The following is a 26,360-nucleotide window of genomic DNA, read 5'->3' as shown; positions in this document are numbered from 1 at the left end:
ATCTAAAATTACTAGCAAGGGGGCAAATAGCACATCTGTTAATTTTGCCAGAATAGGGCACAATGTGGGCATAAATACTGTGAAAGGGGCACAATGTTGTCATAACTATTGTGAGAGGGCACAATGTGGGCATAACTACTGTCAAAGAGGTATAGTGTGGGTATAACTACTGTAAGGGGGACATAACTACTGTGAAGGGTACACAATGTGGAGATAACTACTGTACTGTGAAGGGGGCATAATGTGGAAACAACTACTGTGAAGGAGGTACAATATGGACATAACAACTATGAAGGGGGCATAATGTGGACATAACTTCTGTGAAGGGGGCATAATGTGGATATAACTACTGTGAAAGAATCATAGTGTGGGTATACCTACTGTAAAGGGGTCACAATGTGGACATGACTACTGTGAACAAGGTATAGTATGGGTATAACTTCTGTGAAGGGGGCACAATGTGGGAGGGAAGGGATGCAAATGAGTTCTTAACAAGCTCTGCCTCGAATGCCACCAGATGAAAGGCAGCTATCCTATAAGTGAATGTTCAGCTCTTAAAATAAGCCTTTTGACATGACTTGGATAATAAATAAGCCAGCACCTCATCTGCAGGCAGCTGTTTCAGGGTGATTGCCCCCTCATCAGTGCAGAGCAGAGAGTATTGGCTTAACTGGACGAGAGGCCTGTGTCCGAGTCAGGGGGGAAATAACTCTCCTTAGTGAGAGAGCACCTTAATCAGTGTTAGGAGACTTATAGGCCATACGTGCTCCTCTGGAATTCTGGGAGTGAAGGGATGCAAATGAGTTATTAACAAGCTCTGCCTCTAATGCCACCAGATGTAAGGCAGCTATCTGGTGGCATTAGAGGCAGAGCTTGTTAAGAACTCATTTGCATCCCTTCTCTCCCAGAATTCCAGAGGAGCATGGATGGCCTATAAGTCTCCTAACACTGATTAAGGTGCTCTCTCCCTAAGGAGAGTTAGCTCCCCCCTGACTGGGGCACAATGTGGACATGACTACTGTGAAGGTGGCATAATATGGGCACAAAAGGAGAATAATTACCATCTGGGGGCACTAAGGGGACTGGGTGGGATTGGACATGTATAGATAGGCATTGGGCAGAGTTAAAAGTGTGGCTTAGTATTGAAAAATGTGCCAATGCAATTGTCTCTCTTTCTGATTTTCAAAGGCTAGGAGGTATGTCCATATGCTCTGTAAGTAAAATACACCCACACACATTCAGTCCCCTTCCCAGGGCTTTCTTGTACCTCCCAAACACACACACACACACACAAACTCTGCCCCATCTGCATTCAGGTTCCCCGGACAGCTGGACTGAGAATATTAGTATATTCATTACTGTATGGACAGCACGGTGGCTCAGTGGTTAGCACTGGTGCCTTGCAATGCTGGGGTCTTGGGTTTGATTCTGGCCAAAGACAACATCTGCATGGAGTTTGTAAGTTCTCCCCGTGTTTGCGTGGGTTTCCTCCCACACTCCAAAGACATAACAATAGGGAACTTAGATTGTGAGCCCCATTGGAGAAAGCAAGTGATGCTAATGTCTGTAAAGGGCCTGTTGAATATGTCAGTGCTATATAATTGCATAAAATAAATAATAATCAATAAATTAAATATTCTCACAGTCATACATTATACAGAACGTTCCACTGAGTTTGACACACTGTGGAAGATAAACACTGTTGACATTTTCATTTCCAGTGTAGGCTTTATGGAGGTGGAGCTATTGATATTGTAATTCTATAATCCAGTATAAAAGTCCTTCAGATAGAAAGAGAAGACTGGATCCACGCAGGACCAACTTTTCTTGATTTTCTTCTTCTGGAATACAATGTAATCTAAACAATGTCACTCAATAGTTTGTTTTTATAGATTCTCAAATTCTATCTATCTATCTATCTATCTATCTATCTATCTATCTATCTATCTATCTATCTATCTCATATCTATAGCTCATATCTATAGCTCATATCTATAGCTCATATCTATAGCTCATATCTATCTACTATCTATATATAATCTAATCAATAGTTCTATTATTCATTATTTATTTTCAAACCTAAACTTGTTCTCGGTCTCTCATCTTAATACTTTACAGAAGTTTTATTCACCATGGATCTGGTTATTCTTCTCTTCTCCGTCGTTGTCATCCTATTTTTGGCTAGTGCTTTAAAGAAGAATAAACAAGGAAGTTCTAAAAATTTCCCACCTGGACCACCGCCTTTGCCGATCATTGGTAATATGCACATTGTGGATGGAAATAAACCCTACAGAACATTTATGCAGGTAATTCTGAATGTCCATGCTGGGGATGATGTACTAATGCTCTCTCATAGTTATGTACATAGACCAGGCAGTCACAGAATGCACCAAATTACTTACAGTAGTACTTGGGTGATTTGTTGCATCCGGCATGAAGTAGACAGTTTCTATTACTAACGCCAGCTCAAGGTTAGACTACCATTATGTCTTCTTTTTATGTGGCAAAAAGGTAGTGCACGCCATTATAAAAAAGCTGGAGCATACATGCCTCCTTTTTTCGGACACTTCTGAAACGCATCAAGAAAAAGGTGCAGACATCTGCTCATTTTGGAGCAAATATTAAAATTCTCTAAATTGATTTAAATCAAAAAGAATTCTGGTGGAACAACAGAAGTAATTGTGGGCCATTGTTAAGTAAATGGAGAATCCAATATATAACATGTTGTGGTGAAACTACGACTCCCAGCATGCTTCATTCATTCCTGTGGAGTTCTGAGAACAGCCAAGCAAGTGTACTTCTTGGGAGTCGTAGTTTTACCACAGCTGGAGTGCCGGAGGTTAGACATCACAGTTCTAAGCTTTCTTATTTGGGTATGGGAGAAGTAGGCTCCGTTCTCCCATCTCTGGCCACGCCGTGCTACACTAGATTGACAGGGCCAGGCAGCATTGGTTTCCTACTGCCGGCCCTGTTTGCCATGAAAATCTTGAGCCTACGCCGTCCATTTCAGTATTCGGCGCAGGCGCAGTGAGTGAAGGGCGCTCGCCAGCTGCCGGCTTCCTCACTGCGCCTGCGCTGAATAGTGAATGGCGCGAGATTTCCCCAGCGCACAGGGCAGTTGATTATTTGCCACAAAAAAAATAAAAGCAAATGCAATAAAAAAAGGATTTATACATCTCAAAATAATACCAATAAAAATTACAAGTCGTCCCGCATAAATTAAGCCCTCACAAAGCTTCTTAGAATGAAAAATAAAAAAGTTATGGGTTTTGGGCTACAGCGATACAAAAACTTTTTTATAAAATAATGAAATCCAAAAATAAAAATAATCCATAAAGGACGGGACAGACAGAGTACCATATAATCCAAGTGATCCCTCAAGATAAAATGGCCTCAGGATACAATATTTTCACCATGCAATGGTCTTTTCTGACCCATCGTAAGTTGAAACTAGACTCAACATACAATATCTCAGACTCAGATCCAACCAGTGAAGGTTCACTTATCTGGTTAAATTGCTGTATTAGCTGCTAGTAAGCAGCTAGTCCTGAATGTTATGTGTAAGGACTTGTTTTATCTTAGTTATCTGCTTATTTTTCTTAAAGGGGTTGTCTGAGTTATTTTTTTATTCTATATTTCTAACTAGGCAAATGTAACAGCTTTCCAATTAGGTCTCTTTATCTCCAGTGGCTGGTTTCTCAGATTTTACTGAGGGTCACATGACCTATGATGTCAGCTTCTCTCCCTGCTCTGATAATGTTCGTGTACAAGCCTGAGAGATCTGTACACCAGACGTCACTGTGCAGGCCACACCCCCCTGCACTGCTGGCTGCTGCTTATTGCTCTCTGCCAGGATTCTTAACCCCCTCAGCTGCACAGACTCAGGGCCATAGGCGTGCGCACGGGGTGTGCCGGGTGTGCCTGGTCACACCCTAATCATTACCTCTGTGCTGCACTGCCATCTGCCAACTCCTGATCCAATCCTTCACATAGGCTTCAGGCTAGTGGTCTGAAGCCTATGAGACAGTAGAGCGCTAGAATGGAGTTGCTCCAGGGAGGTTTGATGTTGGAGGAAGAGCCGGAGTCTCATCATACAGGGGGCGGGGCCTCAAGATGTGCAGGAGATTCAACAAAGCACGTTGTTGGAGAGAGGAGCAGAAGCTGCAGGTCAGTATGTGGAGGAGAAGATTTACTGTTATGTGTACTTGGGGGGCTTTTTGCAGGGGCTGAAGAGAGGACGAATAATCCTTGTACTGGAGACTGTATGTTAGAGGGGTCTGAAGAGAGGGGGTGAAGTGATATTATTTACACGGGGACTTTATGCTGGAGGGGCTGAAGGCAGAGAGAGTGATGTTTTTTTACATGGGACTGTATACTGGAGGGGCTGAAGGCAGGAGGGGTGATATTATTTTACATGGGGACTGTATGCTGGAAGGGCTGACGGCAGGGGGAGTTTTGAATTTTACATGGGACTGTATGTTGGAGGGACTGAAGGCAGAGTTATCACTGTGTCATCTGTGGTGTTACATAGGACTGCAGGTAATATATCCTACATTATCTGTACTCATTTATCACTGTTATCTGTGGTGTTACATTGGACTGCAGGTAATATATCCTACATTATTTGTACTCATTTATCACTGTTTTATCTGTGGTGTTACATAGGACTGTAGGTGACATGTACTGCATTATTTGTAAAAAAGGGGTGTGTCCATAGGTTGGAGGAGGGGGCAATACTTGGCTTGCTCCGGGTGCTGGCAACCCACGCCACGGCACTGGAACTCTGCCCTGGCTGAGAGTCACCCCCCATATGCAATGAGCAGGACACTGGGTTATTGGGGCTGCTATGTAGTGGGTCAGATTTAGGTGTAACTAAGTTTGTGACGCCAGTTGCAGCTTGCGCAGGTACTGTAGAAGGGTCCTTTAAGATGGTATGAGCACACGTACTAGGTTAGGAATGCCAGAGGGGGATATTGTCTCTGTATTGTGTCAATGGTGTCTCCTACCTGTAGTACGGCTGGACTCCTGTATCCTGGCTCACATGCAACAAAATTGAGTGTTGTAAATAGGAGTAATGGAGGAATGATGGAATTCCACACAGAGAATAGGGTCCAACTTGTCTTTACTTGGTGGTATGTTATATGCAGCTTTAGATCCATACAATTTACAGCAATAGTCTTTAGGTCCCAGCAGGTGTTGGCAATATGTGGCAGGAATTATATATATATATATATTCTGCATCTAGTACATAAGCCTATAGATCTGGCAGGTATCTGTCTTCTGCTCTGTCTTGGGTTCTGCTTGGTTTGGGCCTGACTAGCTATGGAGGTACTTATCCTCTCCTTGTATTTGGAATCTGTACTTACAGGACTGCTCGCAGGGAATGGTGGTTTCGTCCTGGAGATCTAGTAGTTCTGAAGTTGCTGCTTTCTTTGTCATCCAGCTGAGGTAAGGAACTCAGGCTGGGAAGGTTGCTTTGGGCCTCAGGTTAGGCCTGAATCCTTGGTTGGGATCCCTGTTTTCTGGGAGCTCCTATTCACACAGCCTACCCCAACAGGGGGTGGCTGGTACACTGCTAGAACATTCTGTCCTCCCTCTGAAGTAGGATGTGGGAACATTCCACTCCTCCTCAGATAGGGGGAAGCTAGCCTGGAATGGTCTAATCCAGTCTAGGTATACTAAACTGTCCTACAGACTATCTGCATATTGCTGCCACCTGCGGGTGTACATTTGGAATTACAGCAAATACATTCAATACAGATAAGTACAATGTCAGATTACATAGGATATTAACACATTCACATCATGAAGCTGGGTGACAGAGTTTTAGTGACATACTCTGGGATGTTACACATATAAGTTAGTTATGTAGATTGTAAGTCCTCACGGGCAGGGCCCTCTCTCCTTCTGTACCAGTTTGTAACGCGTCTTGTTTATGATTAGTGCAATTGTCTGTATTCTGTATGTGCACCACTTATCATATGTACAGCGCTATGGAATGAATGGCGCTTTAACCACTTAAGGACCACAGGTTTATACCCCCCTAGTGACCAGGCCCTTTTTTACAAATCGGCACTCCACAACTTTAACGGTTTATTGGTCGGTCATGCAACTTACCACCCAAATGAATTTTACCTCCTTTTCTTCTCACTAATAGAGTTTTTATTTGCTGGTATTTCATTGCTGCTGAAATTTTTTGTTATTAATCGAAATTTACCGATTTTTTTGCAAAAAAATGACATTTTTCACTTTCAGTTGTAAAATTTTTCACAAAAAACGACATCCATATATACATTTTTCTCTAAATTTATTGTTCTACATGTCTTTGATAAAAAAAAATGTTTGGGTAAGAAAAAAATGGTTTGGGTAAAAGCTATAGCGTTTACAAACTATGGTACGTAAAATGTGAATTTCCGCTTTTTGAAGCAGCTCTGACTTTTTGAGCACCTGTCATGTTTCCTGAGGTTCTACAATGCCTAGACAGTACAAACACCCCACAAATGACCTTATTTCGGAAAGTAGACACCCTAAGGCAGTGTTTCCCAACCAGTGTGCCTCCAGCTGTTGCAAAACTACAACTCCCAGCATGCCCGGACAGCCTTTGGCTGTGCGGGCATGCTGGGAGTTGTAGTTTTGCAACAGCTGGAGGCTCACTGGTTGGGAAACACTGCCCTAAGGTATTCGCTGATGGGCATAGTGAGTTCATAGAACTTTTTATTTTTTGTCACAAGTTAGCGGAAAATTATGATTTTTTTTTTTTTCTTACAAAGTCTCATATTCCACTAACTTGTGACAAAAAATAAAAACTTCCATGAACTCACTATGCCCATCACGAAATACCTTGGGGTGTCTTCTTTCCAAAATGGGGTCACTTGTGGGGTAGTTATACTGCCCTGGCATTTTAGGGGCCCTAATGTGTGGGAAGAAGTTTGAAATCAAAATGTGTAAAAAATGACCTGTGAAATCCTGAAGGTACTCTTTGGAATGTGGGCCCCTTTGCCCACCTAGGCTGCAAAAAAGTGTCACACATCTGGTATCTCCGTACTCAGGAGAAGTTAGGCAATGTGTTTTGGGGTGTCATTTTACATATACCCATGCTGGGTGAGATAAATATCTCGGTCAAATGCCAACTTTGTATAAAAAAATGGGAAAAGTTGTCTTTTGCCGAGATATTTATCTCACCCAGCATGGGTATATGTAAAATGACACCCCAAAACACATTGCCCAACCTCTCCTGAGTACGGCGATACCAGATGTGTGACACTTTTTTGCAGCCTAGGTGGGCAAATGGGCCCACATTCCAAAGAGCACCTTTAGGATTTCACAGGTCATTTTTTACACATTTTGATTTCAAACTACTTCGCACACATTAGGTCCCCTAAATTGCCAGGGAAGTATAACTACCCCACAAGTGACCCCATTTTGGAAAGAAGACACCCTAAGGTATTTCGTGATGGGCATAGTGAGTTCATAGAAGTTTTTATTTTTTGTCACAAGTTTTGACACCCCAAAACACTTCTCCTGAGTACGGCGATACCAGATGTGTGACACTTTTTTGCAGCCTAGATGCCAAAGGGGCCCAAATTCCTTTTAGGAGGGCATTTTTAGACATTTGGATCCCAGACTTCTTCTCACGCTTTAGGGCCCCTAAAATGTCAAGGCAGTAAAAATACCCCACATGTGACCCCATTTTGGAAAGAAGACACCCCAAGGTATTCAATGAGGGGCATGGCGAGTTCATAGAAATTTTTTTTTTCTTTTGGCACACGTTAGCGGAAATTGATTTTTTTTGTTTTTTCTCACAAAGTCTCCCTTTTCGCTAACTTGGGACAAAAATTTCTATCTTTCAAGGACTTAATATGCCCCTCACGGAATACCTTGGGGTGTCTTCTTTCCGAAATGGCGTCACATGTGGGGTATCTATACTGCCCTGGCATTTTAGGGGCCCTAAAGTCTGGAATATAAATGTCTAAAAAATTTTACGCATTTGGATTCCGTGAGGGGTATGGTGAGTTCATGTGAGATTTTATTTTTTGACACAAGTTAGTGGAATATGAGACTTTGTAAGAAAAAATAATTTTAAAAAATTTCCGCTAACTTGGGCCAAAAAAATGTCAGAATGGAGCCTTACAGGGGGGTGATCAATGACAGGGGGGTGATCAGGGAGTGTATATGGAGTGATCACCCCCCTGTCATTGATCACCCCCCTGAAAGGCTCCATTCAGACGTCCATATGTATTTTACAGATCCACGGATACATGGATCGGATCCGCAAAACACATACGGACCTCTGAATGGAGCCAGCCTTACAAGGGGGTGATCAATGACAGGGGGGTGATCAGGGAGTCTATATGGGGTGATCATTCCCCTGTAAGGCTCCATTCAGACGTCCATATGTGTTTTGCGGATCCGATCCATGTATCCGTGGATACGTAAAAAACATATGGCCGTCTGAATGGAGCCTTACAGGGGGGTGATCATTGACAGGGGGGTGATCAGGGAGTCTATATGGGGTGATCACCCCCCTGTCATTGATCACCCCCCAGTAAGGCTCTATTCAGACGTCCGTATGTGCTTTGTGGATCCGATCCATGGATCCGTGGATCTGCAAAACACATACGGACCTCTGAATGGAGCCAGCCTTACAAGGGGGTGATCAATTACAGGGGGGTGATCAGGGAGTCTAGATGGGGTGATCACCCCCCTGTAAGGCTCCGTTCAGACGTCCGTATGTGTTTTGCGGATCCGATCCATGTATCCGTGGATACGTAAAAAACAGATGGCCATCTGAATGGAGCCTTACAGGGGGGTGATCAATGACAGGGGGGGTGATCAGGGAGTCTATATGGGGTGATCACCCCCCTGTCATTGATCACCCCCCTGTAAGGCTCCATTCAGACGTCCGTATGTGTTTTGCGGATCCGATCCATGTATCCGTGGATCCTTAAAAAACATACGGACGTCTGAATGGAGCCTTACAGGGGGGTGATCAATGACAGGGGGGTGATCAATGACAGCGGGGTGATCAGGGAGTCTATATGGGGTGATCAGGGGTTAATAAGGGGTTAATAGATGACAGGGGGGGTGTAGTGTAGTGGTGTTTGGTGCTACTTATTACTGAGCTGCCTGTGTCCTCTGGTGGTCGATCCAAGCAAAAGGGACCACCAGAGGACCAGGTAGCAGGTATATTAGACGCTGTTGTCAAAACAGCGTCTAATATACCTGTTAGGGGTTAAAAAAATCGCATCTGCAGCCTGCCAGCGAACGATCGCCGCTGGCAGGCTGTAGATCCACTCGCTCACCTTCCGATCCTGTGAACGCGCGCGCCTGTGTGCGCGCGTTCACAGGAAATCTCGGCTCACGCGAGATGACGCCTATTGACGTTAGTGTGACCTGGGAGCGCCGCAGCAATCACGCCTTTCGGCGTTAGCGAGGCGGCAGGAGGTTAATAATAATAATAATAATAATAATATAACGTTAAGTTAACGCATAAGGTATGTTCCCTGCTACTTACTACCCCTCCTCATTTATACCCCTGTATAATGTACCCTGATACCCCTCAGTTATATGATACCGTATAACTGAGGGGTATCGAGGTAAATTACAGGGGGTAATATAACTGAGGAGGGCTATCGGGGACATATATACAGGGGGTAATATAACTGAGGGATCAGGGTAAATTACACAGGGGGTAAAACTAAGGGGTATCAGGGTACATTATTATACAGGGATAATATAACTGAGGAGGGCTATCTCAGGGGACATGATAAATCGGTAATAAAACTTTTATAATATAAGTTATATTATCCCTGTATAATGTCCCTGATAGCCCTCCTCAGTTATATTACTCCTGTATAATTTTCCCTGATACCCCTTAGTTATATTACCCCTGTATAATAATGTACCCTGATACCCCTTAGTGTATTTGTGTATATATACTGTATATGTGTGTATGTGTATATAATATATACAGTACAGACCAAAAGTTTGGACACACCTTCTCATTCAAAGAGTTTTCTTTATTTTCATGACTATGAAAATTGTAGATTCACACTGAAGGCATCAAAACTATGAATTAACACATGTGGAATTATATACATAACAGACAAGTGTGAAACAACTGAAAATATGTCATATTCTAGGTTCTTCAAAGTAGCCACCTTTTGCTTTGATTACTGCTTTGAACACTCTTGGCATTCTCTTGATGAGCTTCAAGAGGTAGTCCCCTGAAATGGTTTTCACTTCACAGGTGTGCCCTGTCAGGTTTAATAAGTGGAATTTCTTGCCTTATAAATGGGTTTGGAACCATCAGTTGCGTTGAGAAGAAGTCAAGTGGATACACAGCTGATAGTCCTACTGAATAGACTGTTAGAATTTGAAAAAAGCAGCTAAGGAAATGAAGGAAGGTCAGTCAGCAGAAAAATTGGGAAAACTTTGAAAGTAAGGGCTATTTGACCATGAAGGGGAGTGATGGGGTGCTGCGCCAGATGACCTGGCCTCCACAGTCACCGGACCTGAACCCAATCGAGATGGTTTGGGGTGAGCTGGACCGCAGAGTGAAGGCAAAAGGGCCAACAAGTGCTAAGCATCTCTGGGAACTCCTTCAAGACTGTTGGAAGACCATTTCAGCGGACTACCTCTTGAAGCTCATCAAGAGAATGCCAAGAGTGTGCAAAGCATTAATCCCTAGAATATGACATATTTTCAGTTGTTTCACACTTGTTTGTTATGTATATAATTCCACATGTGTTAATTCATAGTTTTGATGCCTTCATAGTCATGAAAATAAAGAAAACTCTTTGAATGAGAAGGTGTGTCCAAACTTTTGGTCTGTACTGTACATACATACATACACACTCGCACGGCGTGTGTTTGTGCTTTTGGGTGCACACCCTAATGCAATAGGCTGCGCACGCCTATGCTCAGGGTTGAAGTGTTTACTGTGTAGCTGCAGGCAGTGAGGAGACAAATGCTGGGCACAGGAGCTGAAAGAGAAGTTCTGCAGAGCATTACAGGTAGGGGGAAGATCCTGTGTGTATCAGCAATGTCATTGTACAGCTGGGACTTGTAGTCCTACACATACAACATGCTGCTGATTCTCCCAGCAGGCAGACATGTCACTCAGTGCAGTACTTGTATTCAGTGATGGTCAGTTCGCAGTGTTCACCAGCGAACACATGCAGGCTGCCATCTTTAGTAAGGTAGACTTACCCGTCCGGCGATGCACAGGTAAGCCCTTACCTGTGCCTGTAACGGGAGCCGGTCTGAAATCAAATGCAGTCACCGGGAGCAGGCAGTTCCGAGAACAGCCGCCGGGAGCCTTCATCGGGCTGTTCTCGGAACTGCCTGCTCCCGGTGACTGCATTTGATTTCAGACCGACTCCCGGCACAGTCACAGGTAAGGGCTTACCTGTGCATCGCCGGACGGGTGAGTCTACCTTACTAAAGATGGCAGCCCGCATGTGTTCGCTGGAAAAACACTGCGAACTGACCATCACTGCTTGTATTTACTTCCTTAGCAGTGCAGGGGGAGGGGCAGAGATTGTTATTATTTCAAGTAAACAAAGGGCCAGAAGAGAACCAGGGAAATGAGGAAATAGATATTTTTTTTGCCTAAAACTTGCTTAGCTTAGTTATACAGGGTGGGCCATTTATATGGATACACCTTAATAAATAGGGAATGGTTGGTGATATTAACTTCCTGTTTGTGGCACATTAGTATATGTGAGGGGGGAAACTTTTCAAGATGGGTGGTTACCATGGCGGCCATTTTGAAGTCGGACATTTTGAATCCAACTTTTGTTTTTTCGATAGGAAGAGGGTCATGTGACACATCAAACTTATTGGGAATTTCACAAGAAAAACAATGGTGTGCTTGGTTTTAACGTAACTTTATTCTTTCATGAGTTATTTACAAGTTTCTGACCATTATAAAATGTGTTCAATGTGCTGCCCATTGTGTTGGATTGTCAATGCAACCCTCTTCTCCCACTCTTCACACACTGATAGCAACACTGCAGGCCCCCAAGGTCTCCCGATCTGACCCCCTTAGACTTTTATCTTTGGGGTCTTCTGAAGGCAATTGTCTATGCTGTGAAGATACGAGATGTGCAGCACCTTAAACTACGGATACTGGAAGCCTGTGCTAGCATGTCTCCTGCGGTGTTGCTATCAGTGTGTGAATAGTGGGAGAAGAGGGTTGCATTGACAATGGGTAGCACATTGAACAAATTTTATAAGTGGTCAGAAATTTGTAAATAACTCATGAAAGAATAAAGTTACGTTAAAACCAAGCACACCATTGTTTTTCTTGTGAAATTCCCAATAAGTTTGATGTGTCACATGACCCTCTTCCTTTTGAAAAAACAAAAGTTGGCTTCAAAATGGCCGCCATGGTCACCACCCATCTTGAAAAGTGCCACAAACAGGAAGTTAATATCACCAACCATTCCCATTTTATTAAGGTGTATCCATATAAATGGCCCACCCTGTATATCACTGACAATCAGATTTACAGTGCTATATCTTTAATTTTCATAACTCAGACAACCCCTTTAAGGCCCCATTCACACATCCGCAAAATGGGTCCGCATCCGTTCCACAATTTTGCAGAACTATTGCAGATCCATTCATTTTCAATAGGGCCGGAATGTGCTGCTCCGCATCCGCATTTGCGGATCCGCACTTCCGTATCCGTGCTTCCGTTTCCGCAAAAAAATAGAACATGTCCTATTCTTGTCCGCAATTGCGAACAAGATTAGGCATTTTCTATTTCAGTGCCGGTGATGTGCGGTCCGCAAATTGCGAAATGCACATTGCTATTGTCCGTGTTTTGTGGATCCGCAATTTGCAAATCCACAAAACACTTACCTGAATGGACCCTATATCTTAATTTTCTCTTATCTTGAATGACACTTTGAGGCTTTATAACCGATTACTCAACTTACAATGGTTTCAACATACAATGGTTGTCCTGGAACCAATTAATATTGTAATTTGAGGGACCACTGTACTTAAAGCGGACCTTTCACCGATTATTACACTATAAACTAACTATACAGACATGTAGAGCGGCGCCCGGGGATCTCACTGCACTTACTATTATCCCTGGGCGCCGCTCCGTTCTCCCGCTATGCCCTCCGGTATCTCCGTTCCATAAGTTATGGTAGGCGGAGTCTTCCCTTGTTCTTCTGTAGCGCTGGCCAATCGCATTGCAGAGCTCACAGCCTGGGAGAAAATAACCTCCCAGGCTGTGAGCTCTGCGCTGCGATTGGCCAGCGCTAGAGCAGAACAAGGGCAGACTCCGCCTACCATAACTTAGTGACTGGAATCTCCGCCTACTATAACTTAGTGAGCGGAGATACCGGAGGGCATAGCAGGAGAACGGAGCGGCGCCCGGGGATAATAGTAAGTGCAGTGAGATCCCCGGGCGCCGCTCTACATGTCTGTATAGTTAGTTCATAGTGTCATAATCGGTGAAAGGTCCTCTTTAAATAAATATCATGATTAATTGGCCTGTATCAAAAATTACAAAACTCACCTAATCATTATGCAAAATATATGTGCCATCCATATATACTATATATGGATAAAACATACTAGATAAAACAGTATTTGCACAAGTATTTAGAATAGTATGGTATCCTGCTGGGAGCTGTAGTCATCTCCTTTTATGCCTCCTCCCAGTAATATTCTCTGATATCACATAACAACAGCCTGGACATGCTGGGGGTTATAATTATCTTTTCTACTTCCTCCCTGTAATGTTCAATAACTGTAGGAGGAATTTAGCAATGGAGTTAAATAACATAAGCAAGTTAGGTGAGTAAAGCAATGATTTATCTACTGAATTCTACTTTAATGTGGCTGACAGTGTTAGGCCTCATGCACATGGCTATTACCCGGCCTTGCCCATATTGTGGCCTGCAAACAGTGAATCCACAATATGTGGGTACTGGCTGCGTGCATACCATATCTTGAATGTGGACCCATTCACTTGAATGGGTCTGCAATCTGGAAGGAGTGGTGAGGAACGGAGGCACAGAACCCCACAGAAGCACTACGGAGTGCTTCTGGGGGGTTTCTCTCCGTGCCTCTGCACTGCAAAAAAAAAAAAGAACATGTTCTATTTTTTTGCGGTGCGGATGGATCACAGCCCATTCAAGTTGAATGGGTCTGCATCCGTCTGCAGCAAATGCACAGATGGTGCCCATGTATTGAGGACTGAAAATTGCGGTCCCCAATGCACGGAACAGCCAACACACTTTTTTGTGCATGAGGCCTTATATAGATGTTGGTTTCCTTTCTGTGTGTTGTAGTATTGTGCCCCACTGTCTTGCTCTTGGGGGTTATGAAAGTGGCCACTTTAATCCGTTCTGTAGGTACTGTGCCATCAGTATTACAGCTATAATGTATCACCATCTACATCACTGTACCAAGATTCATAGCTAATCCTGTCTGTTAAAAAGAAAAGAAAAGCATACAGCAGCCTTCAGTAAAGCAAAGCCCAGAGAGCTGTGTAAAAATGGCTCCTCAGTGGAAAAAAATAAAGAAAAGGAGGCAGCGTTCTATTAATGCACATTCTGGCCATCCAAACACATGCTTTTTCATCTCTTCTGTTAGCTGTAGATTTAGTGTGCCAGTATTACAGGTCACTGTTACCGTCAGATTTAATTAATCGCCGTGGACTTAGCTGTGCAGTGCCCCAAAATTCAAATGGCGGTGCCATAACTGAGTGGGGATGATGGAAGCAGCGGCAGTCACAGTGACAATAGGTGGGTGGGGGCAGCAGTGTCAGTAAGGCTGTTTTCACATCACTGCTTATTTTTCCATTCTTCTGATCCATCCAAAGAACAGAAACAAAAAGCCTGTATTTTGAGCATCCATAAAGCCTTTTCAGACGGTCATTATTTGATCAGTAATTCTAAGCCAAAATCAGGAGTGGGTCCAAAACAGAGATAAAATATAATAGAAATATTTGTAGCTCTTCCGGGTTTTGGACCCACTCCTGCTTTTGGCTTACAATTACTAAACAAATACAGACCAAATACTGAATGCGTGAAAGAGGCCATTAAAGTCCTGCAGGACTTTTTTCCTTGTTAAAAAATCTGATTTTAGATGTAAATGGCCAAAATGGATGCGAATTGAGCATTAGACCTCTTTTACACGGTCAGTATTTGGTCAGTATTTTTGGTCCAAAACAGCAATAAAATGTGATAGAAATATTTGCCCATTTTGCAGAATATTCTGGTGTGGCAGCACACTACAGTATGATCATTAGTGGCAGAATGATCTATTCTGTTGCATCAGGCACTGGTATCTGGAAATCCTGATCCACCCCTTATTCATCTTTATGAAGGTTAGGCTCTCAACATTTTGGGAGGAAAGGTGAGTTCTCTTAGGGGTAACTATGACCCTGCTGCACACTACTGGCTGGGCAGAAAAGCATGCCCATGGCAAACTTGGCCACTTGCGGCCACACTTCAAGTTTGAAGGCCCAGGGAATTTTGGATCATGGTTGACAGGGTGCAGTCCAAGTATGCCACCACCTGCTGATTGAGGTTCTGCTGCATGTCCTGCTGCTGCTGGATGGTTTCTTCAGTAGGTGGCTGAAGAAAACTGCTGATCATAGACTCTGGACTGAAGTTGTTGCATATAGAGCTGGTGCTGCTCCTGCCCCCCTCACCGTCATGACAGTGGAGTGTCCGCACAGAGGGTCCCCCTGGTCTGACCTTCCTGGGAATGGGGGATGACACTCATACGCAACAACCAAATTACTGCACAGCATGTCTCTATAGAAGCCCATTTTTTTCTCCCTCTCGGAAGGTCTAAATGCCCCCATTTTGACTGGTTCAATTCTTTTACGTCTTTATTCTCAAATTGGAGTGAATAAATTGTGTAATCTAACCTTTATTTAGGTGGCCACCTTATTTAATAGATGAGCAATTCTATTACGTCTTTATTCTCAAATTAGGGTGAATAAACTGTGTAATATAACCTTTATTCGGTTGCCCACTTAGTTTAATAGATAAGCAATTCCATTAGGCCGTGAATAACCTGAATACTATAACTAGAGATGAGTGAATTGAAGTTGATGAAGTGGAAATCGATCCGAATTTCAGGAAAAATTTGATTTGCATCAAAGCTGAATTTCCTCACGCTTCGTGGTAACGAATCAAATTATTTTACTAAAATGGCTGCTGCACATGTTAGGGCATGGAGCAAAGAACTCTGGGAAAAAAGGATCACCTACAATGCCATGCATGCAGCCAATCAGCAGTCAGCCAGCCACTGTGATGTCATAGCCCTACTAATAGCCTCAGCCATCTTGGATTCTGCTATTTTCCAGTGTGCTTAGTGCAAGGAAACATAGAAACATAGAAACATAGAATGTGTCGGCAGATAAGAACCATTTGGCCCATCTAGTCTGCCCAATATACTAAATACTATGGATAGCCCCTGGCTTTATCTTATATGAAGGATGGCCTTATGCCTATCCCATGCATGCTTAAACTCCTCCACTGTATTTGCAGCTGCCACTTCTGCAGGAAGGCTATTCCATGCATCCACTACTCTCTCAGTAAAGTAATACTTCCTGATATTACTTTTAAACCTTTGCCCCTCTAGTTTAAAACTATGTCCTCTTGTAGCAGTTTTTCTTCTTTTAAATATTCTTTCCTCTTTTACCTTGTTGATTCCCTTTATGTATTTAAAAGTTTCTATCATATCCCCTCTGTCTCGTCTTTCTTCCAAGCTATACATGTTAAGGTCCTTTAATCTTTCCTGGTAAGTTTTATCCTGCAATCCATGTACTAGTTTAGTAGCTCTTCTCTGAACTCTCTCCAAAGTATCAATATCCTTCTGGAGATATGGTCTCCAGTACTGAGCACAATACTCCAAATGAGGTCTCACTAGTGCTCTGTAGAGCGGCATGAGCACCTCCCTCTTTCTACTGGTAATTCCTCTTGCTATACACCCAAGCATTCTGCTAGCATTTCCTGCTGCTCTGTGACATTGTCTGCCTACCTTTAAGTCTTCTGAAATAATGATCCCTAAATCCCTTTCCTCAGATACTGAGGTTAGGACTATATCACTGATTTTATATTCTGCTCTTGGGTTTTTACGTCCCAGGTGCATTATCTTGCACTTATCAACATTCAATTTTAGTTGCCAGATTTTTGACCATTCCTCTAGTTTTCCTAAGTCCTTTTCCATTTGGTGTATTCCTCCAGGAACATCAACCCTGTTACAAATCTTTGTGTCATCAGCAAAAAGACACACCTTACCATTGAGGCCTTCTGCAATTTCGCTGACAAAGATATTAAACAATATGGGTCCCAGAACAGATCCCTGAGGTACCCCACTGGTAACAAGACCTTGGTCTGAATATACTCCATTGACTACAACCCTCTGTTGCCTGTCCCTCAGCCACTGCCTAATCCATTCAACAATATGGGAGTCCAAGCCCAATGACTGCACTTTATTGATAAGCCTTCTATGTGGGACAGTATCAAAAGCCTTACTAAAGTCTAGATAAGCGATGTCTACTGCACCTCCTCCATCTATTATTTTAGTCACCCAATCAAAAAAATCAATAAGATTAGTTTGACATGATCTCCCTGAAGTAAACCCATGCTGTTTTTCATCTTTCAATCCATGGGATTTTAGATGGTCCACAATCCTCTCCTTAAGTATGGTTTCCATTAATTTCCCCACTATTGATGTCAGGCTTACTGGCCTATAGTTGCCCGATTCCTCCCTACTACCTTTCTTGTGAATGGGCACAACATTTGCTAATTTCCAATCTTCTGGGATGACTCCTGTTGCCAGTGATTGGTTAAATAAATCTGTTAATGGTTTTGCTAGTTCACCGCTGAGCTCTTTTAATAGCTTTGGGTGTATCCCATCAGGCCCCTGTGACTTATTTGTATTAATTTTAGACAGTTGACTTAGAACCTCTTCCTCTGTAAAGACACATGCGTCAAAAGATTCATTAGTCTTCTTTCCCAACTGAGGTCCTTCTCCTTCATTTTCCTTTGTAAAAACTGAACAGAAGTATTCATTGAGGCAGTCAGCTAGTTCTTTATCTTCTTCCATATACCTTCCTTCTTTTGTTTTTAATTTGGTAATTCCTTGTTTTAGTTTCCTTTTTTCATTTATGTATCTGAAGAATGCCTTATCGCCTTTTTTCCCTGACTGAGCTAATTTCTCTTCTGCCTGTGCTTTAGAAGCTCTTAGAACTTGTTTGGCCTCTCTCTGCCTAATCTTATAAATTTGTCTGTCATCCTCGTTTTGTTTTTTTTTATAATTCCTAAATGCTATCTTTTTGTTTTTAATGATTTTGGCCACTTCTGCTGAGTACCACAGTGGTCTCTTCCTTTTTTTGCTTTTACTGACAAGCCTAATGCAATCTTCTGTTGCCTTCAATAGTGCCACTTTTAAGTAGCCCCATTTCTCCTGGACTCCAATGAAACTGTTCCAGTCTGATAGGGACTCGTATACCACTAATCTAATTTTAGAAAAGTCAGTTTTTCTAAAATCTAAAACTTTTGTTTTTGTGTGGTGTGACTCAGTCACTGTACTTATAGTAAACCACACTGACTGGTGATCACTAGATCCCAAGCTTTCCCCTACAGTAATATCAGATACCAAATTCCCATTTGTGAATACTAAATCTAAAATGGCCTCCTTCCGGGTTGGCTCCTCCACTACTTGCTGTAGAGATAATCCCAGTAGGGAATTTAGAATATCTGTACTCTTGGCAGAACTAGCTATTTTGGTTTTCCAGTTTACATCTGGAAGATTGAAGTCTCCCATAATGATAACTTCCCCCTTCAATGTCATTTTAGCTATTTCCTCAACTAGTAGATCATCTAATTCTTTGACTTGGGTAGGTGGTCTATATATAACACCTACACGAGTTACCTTATGATTATCAAGCTGCAAGGTAACCCAAACTGACTCTAAATTGTTCTCGCTAACTTGCATCAAATTCGATTTTATGCTATCTTTCACATACAGGGCCACCCCTCCCCCTTCTTGCCTTCTCTGTCTTTCCTGTATGGAGAGAACCCTGGTATTGATATATCCCAGTCATTACTCTCCTTGAACCACGTCTCAGTAACAGCCACTACATCTATATTCTCAGATGCCATTATAGCCTCAAGCTCATTGATCTTATTCCCTAGACTGCGAGCATTTGTAGACAAGACTCTGAGCTTGTCATTTCTTAACCTTTGTGCTACTGGCCTCTTCTGGCATTGTTCCGGGGGGCAGTCGGACTGCTGGATTATCACTCTTTTGCCCCCCTTTCCTAGTTTAAATGCTTCTTAGCAAATACTTGGAACTGTTCACCGAGGACATTCGTTCCCTTGAGAGAAAGATGCAAACCATCTTTCTTGTACAGTTCTTTTCCATTCCAACAAGAGCTATCATGAGACACAAAGCCAAACCCTTGGTTCAGACACCATTCACCAAGCCATACATTGAATTCCTTAATGCGCATCTTCCTGTCAAGCGGCGTCACCTGGCCAAGTTGCTGGTGTGACTGTGTAGGAAACACATTTATCCAGTGGGCCGTAAAGGACATACATATGTAATAGAGTTGACACACATGCTTTATGAGACGTGTTATCTAAACTAAATGAGTTATGCAAACACCTTCAATTGTTTTTTAATGGCTTTTGTTTTAAGATAACGTGATGAGTTAAAAAATTTGAGTTAAGAGTTTGTGTGTTAACCCTGCTACATCTGTATATTGTCCTTGACCGTAGTTACAGCTCCACATGTTGGCGCAGCTGTGCACATTGGTAGACACCGACAGGCTCAATGACTGGCCCACCATCTGTTCTATATATGAGTGCAGGGCTGGTACTACCTTTTTCGCAAAGAAATAACGGCTTGGGACTCTCCACCTCGGCTCGGCACAAGCCATCAGTTCTCTCAAAGGTGCAGTCCATCACTTGGAAAGGGAGGCACTGCAGCACCAGCAACTTGGCCAGGACCGCATTCAGCTTCTGCGCCGTTGGATGAGTGCACGCATACTGTTGTCTCTTGGCAATCGCTTCGGTGATCGATTGCTGACAGAATGACTGACGAGGAGTGGAGGATGAGGAGCAGGAGCTTTATGATTAACAGATGATAGGAAGGCCAGACAGCTGCCTTCAGCTGAGGTGGTGGAGCATTATGATTAACAGATGATAGGAAGGCCAGACAGCTGCCTTCAGCTGAGGTGGTGGAGCATTGACTGCATGAATTTGGTTGCGTGCCACTGGGTGATGCAGCAGTTGCTGCGGCAGGCAGGACCACCACATCGGAGCCACATTTCTGCAAGTCCATCACTTGGAAAGGGAGGCACTGCAGCACCAGCAACTTGGCCAGGACCGCGTTCAGCTTCTGCGCCGTTGGATGAGTGCACGCATACTGTTGTCTCTTGGCAATCGCTTCGGTGATCGATTGCTGACAGAATGACTGACGAGGAGTGGGAGGATGAGGAGCAGGAGCTTTATGATTAACAGATGATAGGAAGGCCAGACAGCTGCCTTCAGCTGAGGTGGTGGAGCATTGACTGCATGAATTTGGTTGCGTGCCACTGGGTGATGCAGCAGTTGCTGCGGCAGGCAGGACCACCACATCGGAGCCACATTTCTGCAAGGCCACTTTATGGTGAAACTGCATGTGTTGATGCAGATCCGTGGTGCCAACATTGACACCCTTGACATGCTTCATCTTCTGGCCACAAATTGTGCAAATGGCCATGTTCACCTCCTCCGGTGGCCTAACAAAAAATTGCCACACCACCAAGTATGGCATTTTCCCCCCAACATTCCGCACTATAACACCGATTGAACTCATTCCAATACATCTCCAAACAGACGTCCAATACATTAGACGCCGAGAGATGTATTGGATTTTTAAAATTAATAGCCTTAATCCGTATAGGCTCAATGAGGCCTTTGAAATTAACTTATAAAGGGAAAGGATACTAATAGTTATTATTTTTTTTTATTATTATTATTATTATTATCTTTTTTATATGTGTTTTTTTATATATAATTTTTTATATATATTTTTATGTATGATTTTTATGCATATTTTATATATATATTTATTTTATATATATATGTCTGTATTCAATTTTATATATATATATTTATATTTATCATAACTTTACCCTATATCGTTCGAACCGCAGATATATATGAACTCACCCCCCCCTTTTTTTTATAATTATAACTTTAGATAATTCATTTGAGTTGTACAAACATCTTATGAACTATAATACTGGCTATTAAATATATTCTCCTCCTTTAAATGTTTTATATATATATATACTCCTAAACAAGCTTAAAACTAGTCTCATCTCTATAAAAAAATATATAGATCCCCAGTATGTACTAAAGTCTGTGCTGCAAGACAACGGGTCACATGATCGCACATCTGCGATCATGTGACATCCCAGCTGCCGGCTCATGTGGGCATGCGCCGCCTGAGCGATCTAAGTATCGCTACTTCCGCCCTCTCTCCCTTCAGCTAGATGAGAGCGGCGTTGAGGAAATCAGCACTTCCGGACTCCCGAGTCATGTGACACTTACACTAGCGATCACATGACCGGGAGCTACATGTTATATCTTGTATATAAAAAACGATCAGCTGGGAATTACAATAGAATAAAGATGCGATTCTAGCTATAAGGTATTGAATTGTCTATAGATAACCATTTCCACCTAATATTATCAATGCCATGAAAGTTTGTAATTGTGGATGACACCTGGTGATGGCTCCTCCCACAAGGGGCGTCACCCAGGTGCATCCTTTTGTAGGTTTTTAGAAAGAATTTATCTATAAATATTGTAGTAATTGTTATATGCTTGTGAAACCTGATGAAGGGGAGTCTCTGATCCCCGAAACGCGTTGTTTCCTATTAAAACAAGAAGAATCCATCTATTAAGACCGCTTCCACTAGTGATTTTGCGCCGATGCAGAACTTCTTATTCTTTACCTACGAATTTCTTTTGGGGGACTGGACATCCCATCCAAGAGACTACAAAATCTGCAGCTGCAATCCTGGTTCAAAGGTCTTATTTCCACTAAATCTACAGTAGAGTTGTGCCTGCCGGAGCACACCCCTATAAGGTGAGTTTGGATATTTCTCACTCTGTTATTTTCATCCGGTTGAACATACTACCCTATTGTGCGCTCTGTTTTTTCTCTGTTTCCCTGTTTCCGAGGGGAATTTAGATCTGTCCGTGACCTATGCCTGCTATTGTTGCCTCCGTGAACCCCTGCACCCATACCTTTCTAGGCCGGTAGGCTCCTGCGAAACAGCTGGTCTACCCCGGGCACGTTTGGCTCCCGACCTCCCACTGCTGCCACCCTGCTGACCCACAGCCACGCTACCACCCTGCTGGCTTAGCCGCTGCCTCATGCGCAAGCTGCCATCCTCTTCTCCTGATGATAATAATGAAGCCCCTTCTTTACCTGGCTCCCAAGTGCGATCGGCTAAATCATCATCATCCGCTACTGTCTGCACGTCACTGATGTCCCCCTCAACGGTCTCAGGGCCAGGAGCCTGACCGCTCGCAACACCTGCTTCCATGCGACTCTTATCATCACTACTTGCCTGCCTACCGGAGGTAGGGGCGGATGTCTCCTCCAAATCTTGGCTGGGCAGCAGCTGCTGACTGTCCTCTAGTAGCTTGTCCTCGCTAAAAAGTGGAGCCGAGCCATCAGCATATAATAATTCTCGCACTGAGGGGACTGAAAATGACAAGGGAAGGTTTATGAGAGGTGGGGGCACAGGGCAGGCTCCCTGGCCATGCCAACTAAGAGTCGTGTCAGAGGAACCGACCGACTCTTGACTGGGGTTGTCTGATGTCACTTGAGATGAAGTTAAAGACCGAGTCAACCATTTTAGCACCACTGGATTGCTGGTCTAGACACGACCACTAGATGACACCGGGAGCTCAGGCCTCTCGCTACGAATCCTGATGCAACCCCCCCTTCTTCTGCTGCCTGTGACAGAAACATTTTGGCCACTGCCCATTCCCTTTGAAGGGCCTGTCACCTGTCTGTCTGACATACTGCATTATAAAATAATTAAATTAAAACTAAGATAATACCCCACAAAAAAGGCTGTAGTACAATGTAACTTCACCACAATTAACGGCAATTAAGACATATTCTTTCTCCTATTACTACACCCCAAAAAAAGAAATATAACAATCACAATTCACCGCAGAACAGCTAATGGGATGTATGTTTCCTATTATTACATCCTTAAATGGCTGTAGTACAATGTAACTTCACAGCTGAACGGCAATTATGACATATATTTTTTCCTTTTTATTCCTATTAATACACCCCCCCAAAAAATGTAAAACAATATAAAATCACAGCAGAACAGCTAATAGGACGTACGTATCTTTCCTATTAATACACCCTAAAATGGCTGTATCACACAGAACTTGCACTCCAATCACAAGCAAGGTTTGCTGGAATTAGGGATGTATCATATAGTGCAAACAACCTAAAAGAAGCAGTATAACTGCAACTAGGATCCCCAATTAGTTCAGCAAGGTGTAATAGTAATTGCTCCTATTACCCAGGCTTTACTCTCCTATTGGACCCTGTTCTCCTTTTATAGTGTAGATAATGCCTCCCTATCCTTCCCCTACACCTTGAATAATCTTTCCCTGAACTTGTAAATAGTTTTTTCAGCACAATGACGTTTTCCCTAGCACTGTCCCTAGCGTCTGCTGACGTCTCTCGCTTGCTGCTTTTCCAAGGCTGCTAGTTCAAGTGCTGCTGTATAAGTGCATTGGAGATATTCAGGAGATACTCAGGAGGTAATCTGGAGGTGGATACAATCTAAACAAGTAAGATTTGTTTGTTTAAAATCTTTCCCCTCTTTACAATGGCAGATCTGGTTCTGTGCAGGAATTGTTGTGCTTTTATTTCAGGATCCACTCTTCAAAGGTTTGGATACTGTCTGATCTGTAGACAGCTCTCCATAATGCAGCAGGAAATTACCTTTTTGAAATACGAGATTTTTAAATTAACCACTAAAAGAACTCAGGCTGAGAACATTGCAATGCCACTGCCACAGAGGCCCCCTAGAAATGGAAGATGGGTTACTGTAGGTTCAGGTAGACTGAGAGATGTGGATAGAAGGCATGTCCCACAGTCTGTGGCTCTCCATAATTCATTTGCAGCACTTTCAGAGTGCAAGAGCAACATGGAGGATGGCTCAAGCACAGTGGGTGAGAAACAATCATCTCCCATGCCTAAAGTATGCAAGACTGCAGCCAAAGACAAAAAGGAGAAGGTGAGGATTTATAGTAGGCAGCTGTTGGTGGGCGATTCCATCATAAGAGGTGTGAAGTTTGAGGAGAATGGTTTTGTGAGATGTCTCCCTGGTGCTACCGCTAGCAGGGATAGACGACGGATCTTAAATATAGTTAGGCAAGCAAAGCAGGAAAGGGAAGTGGATGTTATTCTCCATCTTGGGACAAACGATCTGGCTTGCAATGAGGTTTCAAAGGTGAAAGAAGCTTTTCATACACTTGGAAAGGATATACGGGAGGTTGCATCAACTGTTTCATTCTCTGCAGTTTTGCCTGTGCATAACCTTCAGCATGACAAGAAGATGCGCATTAAGGAATTTAATGTATGGCTTGGTGAATGGTGTCTGAACCAAGGGTTTGGCTTTGTGTCTCATGATAGCTCTTGTTGGAATGGAAAAGAACTGTACAAGAAAGATGGTTTGCATCTTTCTCTCAAGGAAACGAATGTCCTCGGTGAACAGTTCCAAGTATTTGCTAAGAAGCATTTAAACTAGGAAAGGGGGGCAAAAGAGTGATAATCCAGCAGTCCGACTGCCCCCCGGAACAATGCCAGAAGAGGCCAGTAGCACAAAGGTTAAGAAATGACAAGCTCAGAGTCTTGTCTACAAATGCTCGCAGTCTAGGGAATAAGATCAATGAGCTTGAGGCTATAATGGCATCTGAGAATATAGATGTAGTGGCTGTTACTGAGACGTGGTTCAAGGGGAGTAATGACTGGGATATATCAATACCAGGGTTCTCTCTATACAGGAAAGACAGAGAAGGCAAGAAGGGGGAGGGGTGGCCCTGTATGTGAAAGATAGCATAAAATCGAATTTGATACAAGTTAGCGAGAACAATTTAGAGTCAGTTTGGGTTACCTTGCAGCTTGATAATCATAAGGTAACTCGTGTAGGTGTTATATATAGACCACCTACCCAAGTCAAAGAATTAGATGATCTACTAGTTGAGGAAATAGCTAAAATGACATTGAAGGGGGAAGTTATCATTATGGGAGACTTCAATCTTCCAGATGTAAACTGGAAAACCAAAATAGCTAGTTCTGCCAAGAGTACAGATATTCTAAATTCCCTACTGGGATTATCTCTACAGCAAGTAGTGGAGGAGCCAACCCGGAAGGAGGCCATTTTAGATTTAGTATTCACAAATGGGAATTTGGTATCTGATATTACTGCAGGGGAAAGCTTGGGATCTAATGATCACCAGTCAGTGTGGTTTACTATAAGTACAGTGACTGAGTCACACCACACAAAAACAAAAGTTTTAGATTTTAGAAAAACTGACTTTTCTAAAATTAGATTAGTGGTATACGAGTCCCTATCAGACTGGAACAGTTTCATTGGAGTCCAGGAGAAATGGGACTACTTAAAAGTGGCACTATTGAAGGCAACAGAAGATTGCATTAGGCTTGTCAGAAAAAGCAAAAAAAGGAAGAGACCACTGTGGTACTCAGCAGAAGTGGCCAAAATCATTAAAAACAAAAAGATAGCATTTAGGAATTAAAAAACGAGGATGACAGACAAATTTATAAGATTAGGCAGAGAGAGGCCAAACAAGTTCTAAGAGCTTCTAAAGCACAGGCAGAAGAGAAATTAGCTCAGTCAGGGAAAAAAGGCGATAAGGCATTCTTCAGATACATAAATGAAAAAAGGAAACTAAAACAAGGAATTACCAAATTAAAAACAAAAGAAGGAAGGTATATGGAAGAAGATAAAGAACTAGCTGACTGCCTCAATGAATACTTCTGTTCAGTTTTTACAAAGGAAAATGAAGGAGAAGGACCTCAGTTGGGAAAGAAGACTAATGAATCTTTTGACGCATGTGTCTTTACAGAGGAAGAGGTTCTAAGTCAACTGTCTAAAATTAATACAAATAAGTCACAGGGGCCTGATGGGATACACCCAAAGCTATTAAAAGAGCTCAGCGGTGAACTAGCAAAACCATTAACAGATTTATTTAACCAATCACTGGCAACAGGAGTCATCCCAGAAGATTGGAAATTAGCAAATGTTGTGC

At 42.9% G+C, this 26,360-nt stretch overlaps 1 protein-coding gene across 1 annotated transcript in view; it reads left to right on the top strand.

The window, feature by feature from the left end:
• Nucleotides 1-2,132: 2,132 nt before the first annotated feature.
• LOC120997248 (cytochrome P450 2K6-like) overlaps nucleotides 2,133-26,360 on the top strand; it is a 120,032-nt gene continuing 95,804 nt past the window's right edge. Inside the window, exon 1 of the mRNA XM_040427253.1 lies at nucleotides 2,133-2,306. Within this exon, the coding sequence (XP_040283187.1) occupies nucleotides 2,133-2,306 (174 nt within the window). The remainder of the gene's footprint in view (nucleotides 2,307-26,360) is intronic.

Source organism: Bufo bufo, chromosome 4, assembly GCF_905171765.1.
Source record: "Bufo bufo chromosome 4, aBufBuf1.1, whole genome shotgun sequence".
Classification (NCBI taxonomy): Eukaryota; Metazoa; Chordata; class Amphibia; order Anura; family Bufonidae; genus Bufo; species Bufo bufo.
Note: the sequence above shows the minus strand (reverse complement) of the source record. Positions and strands in the feature narration are given on the sequence as shown.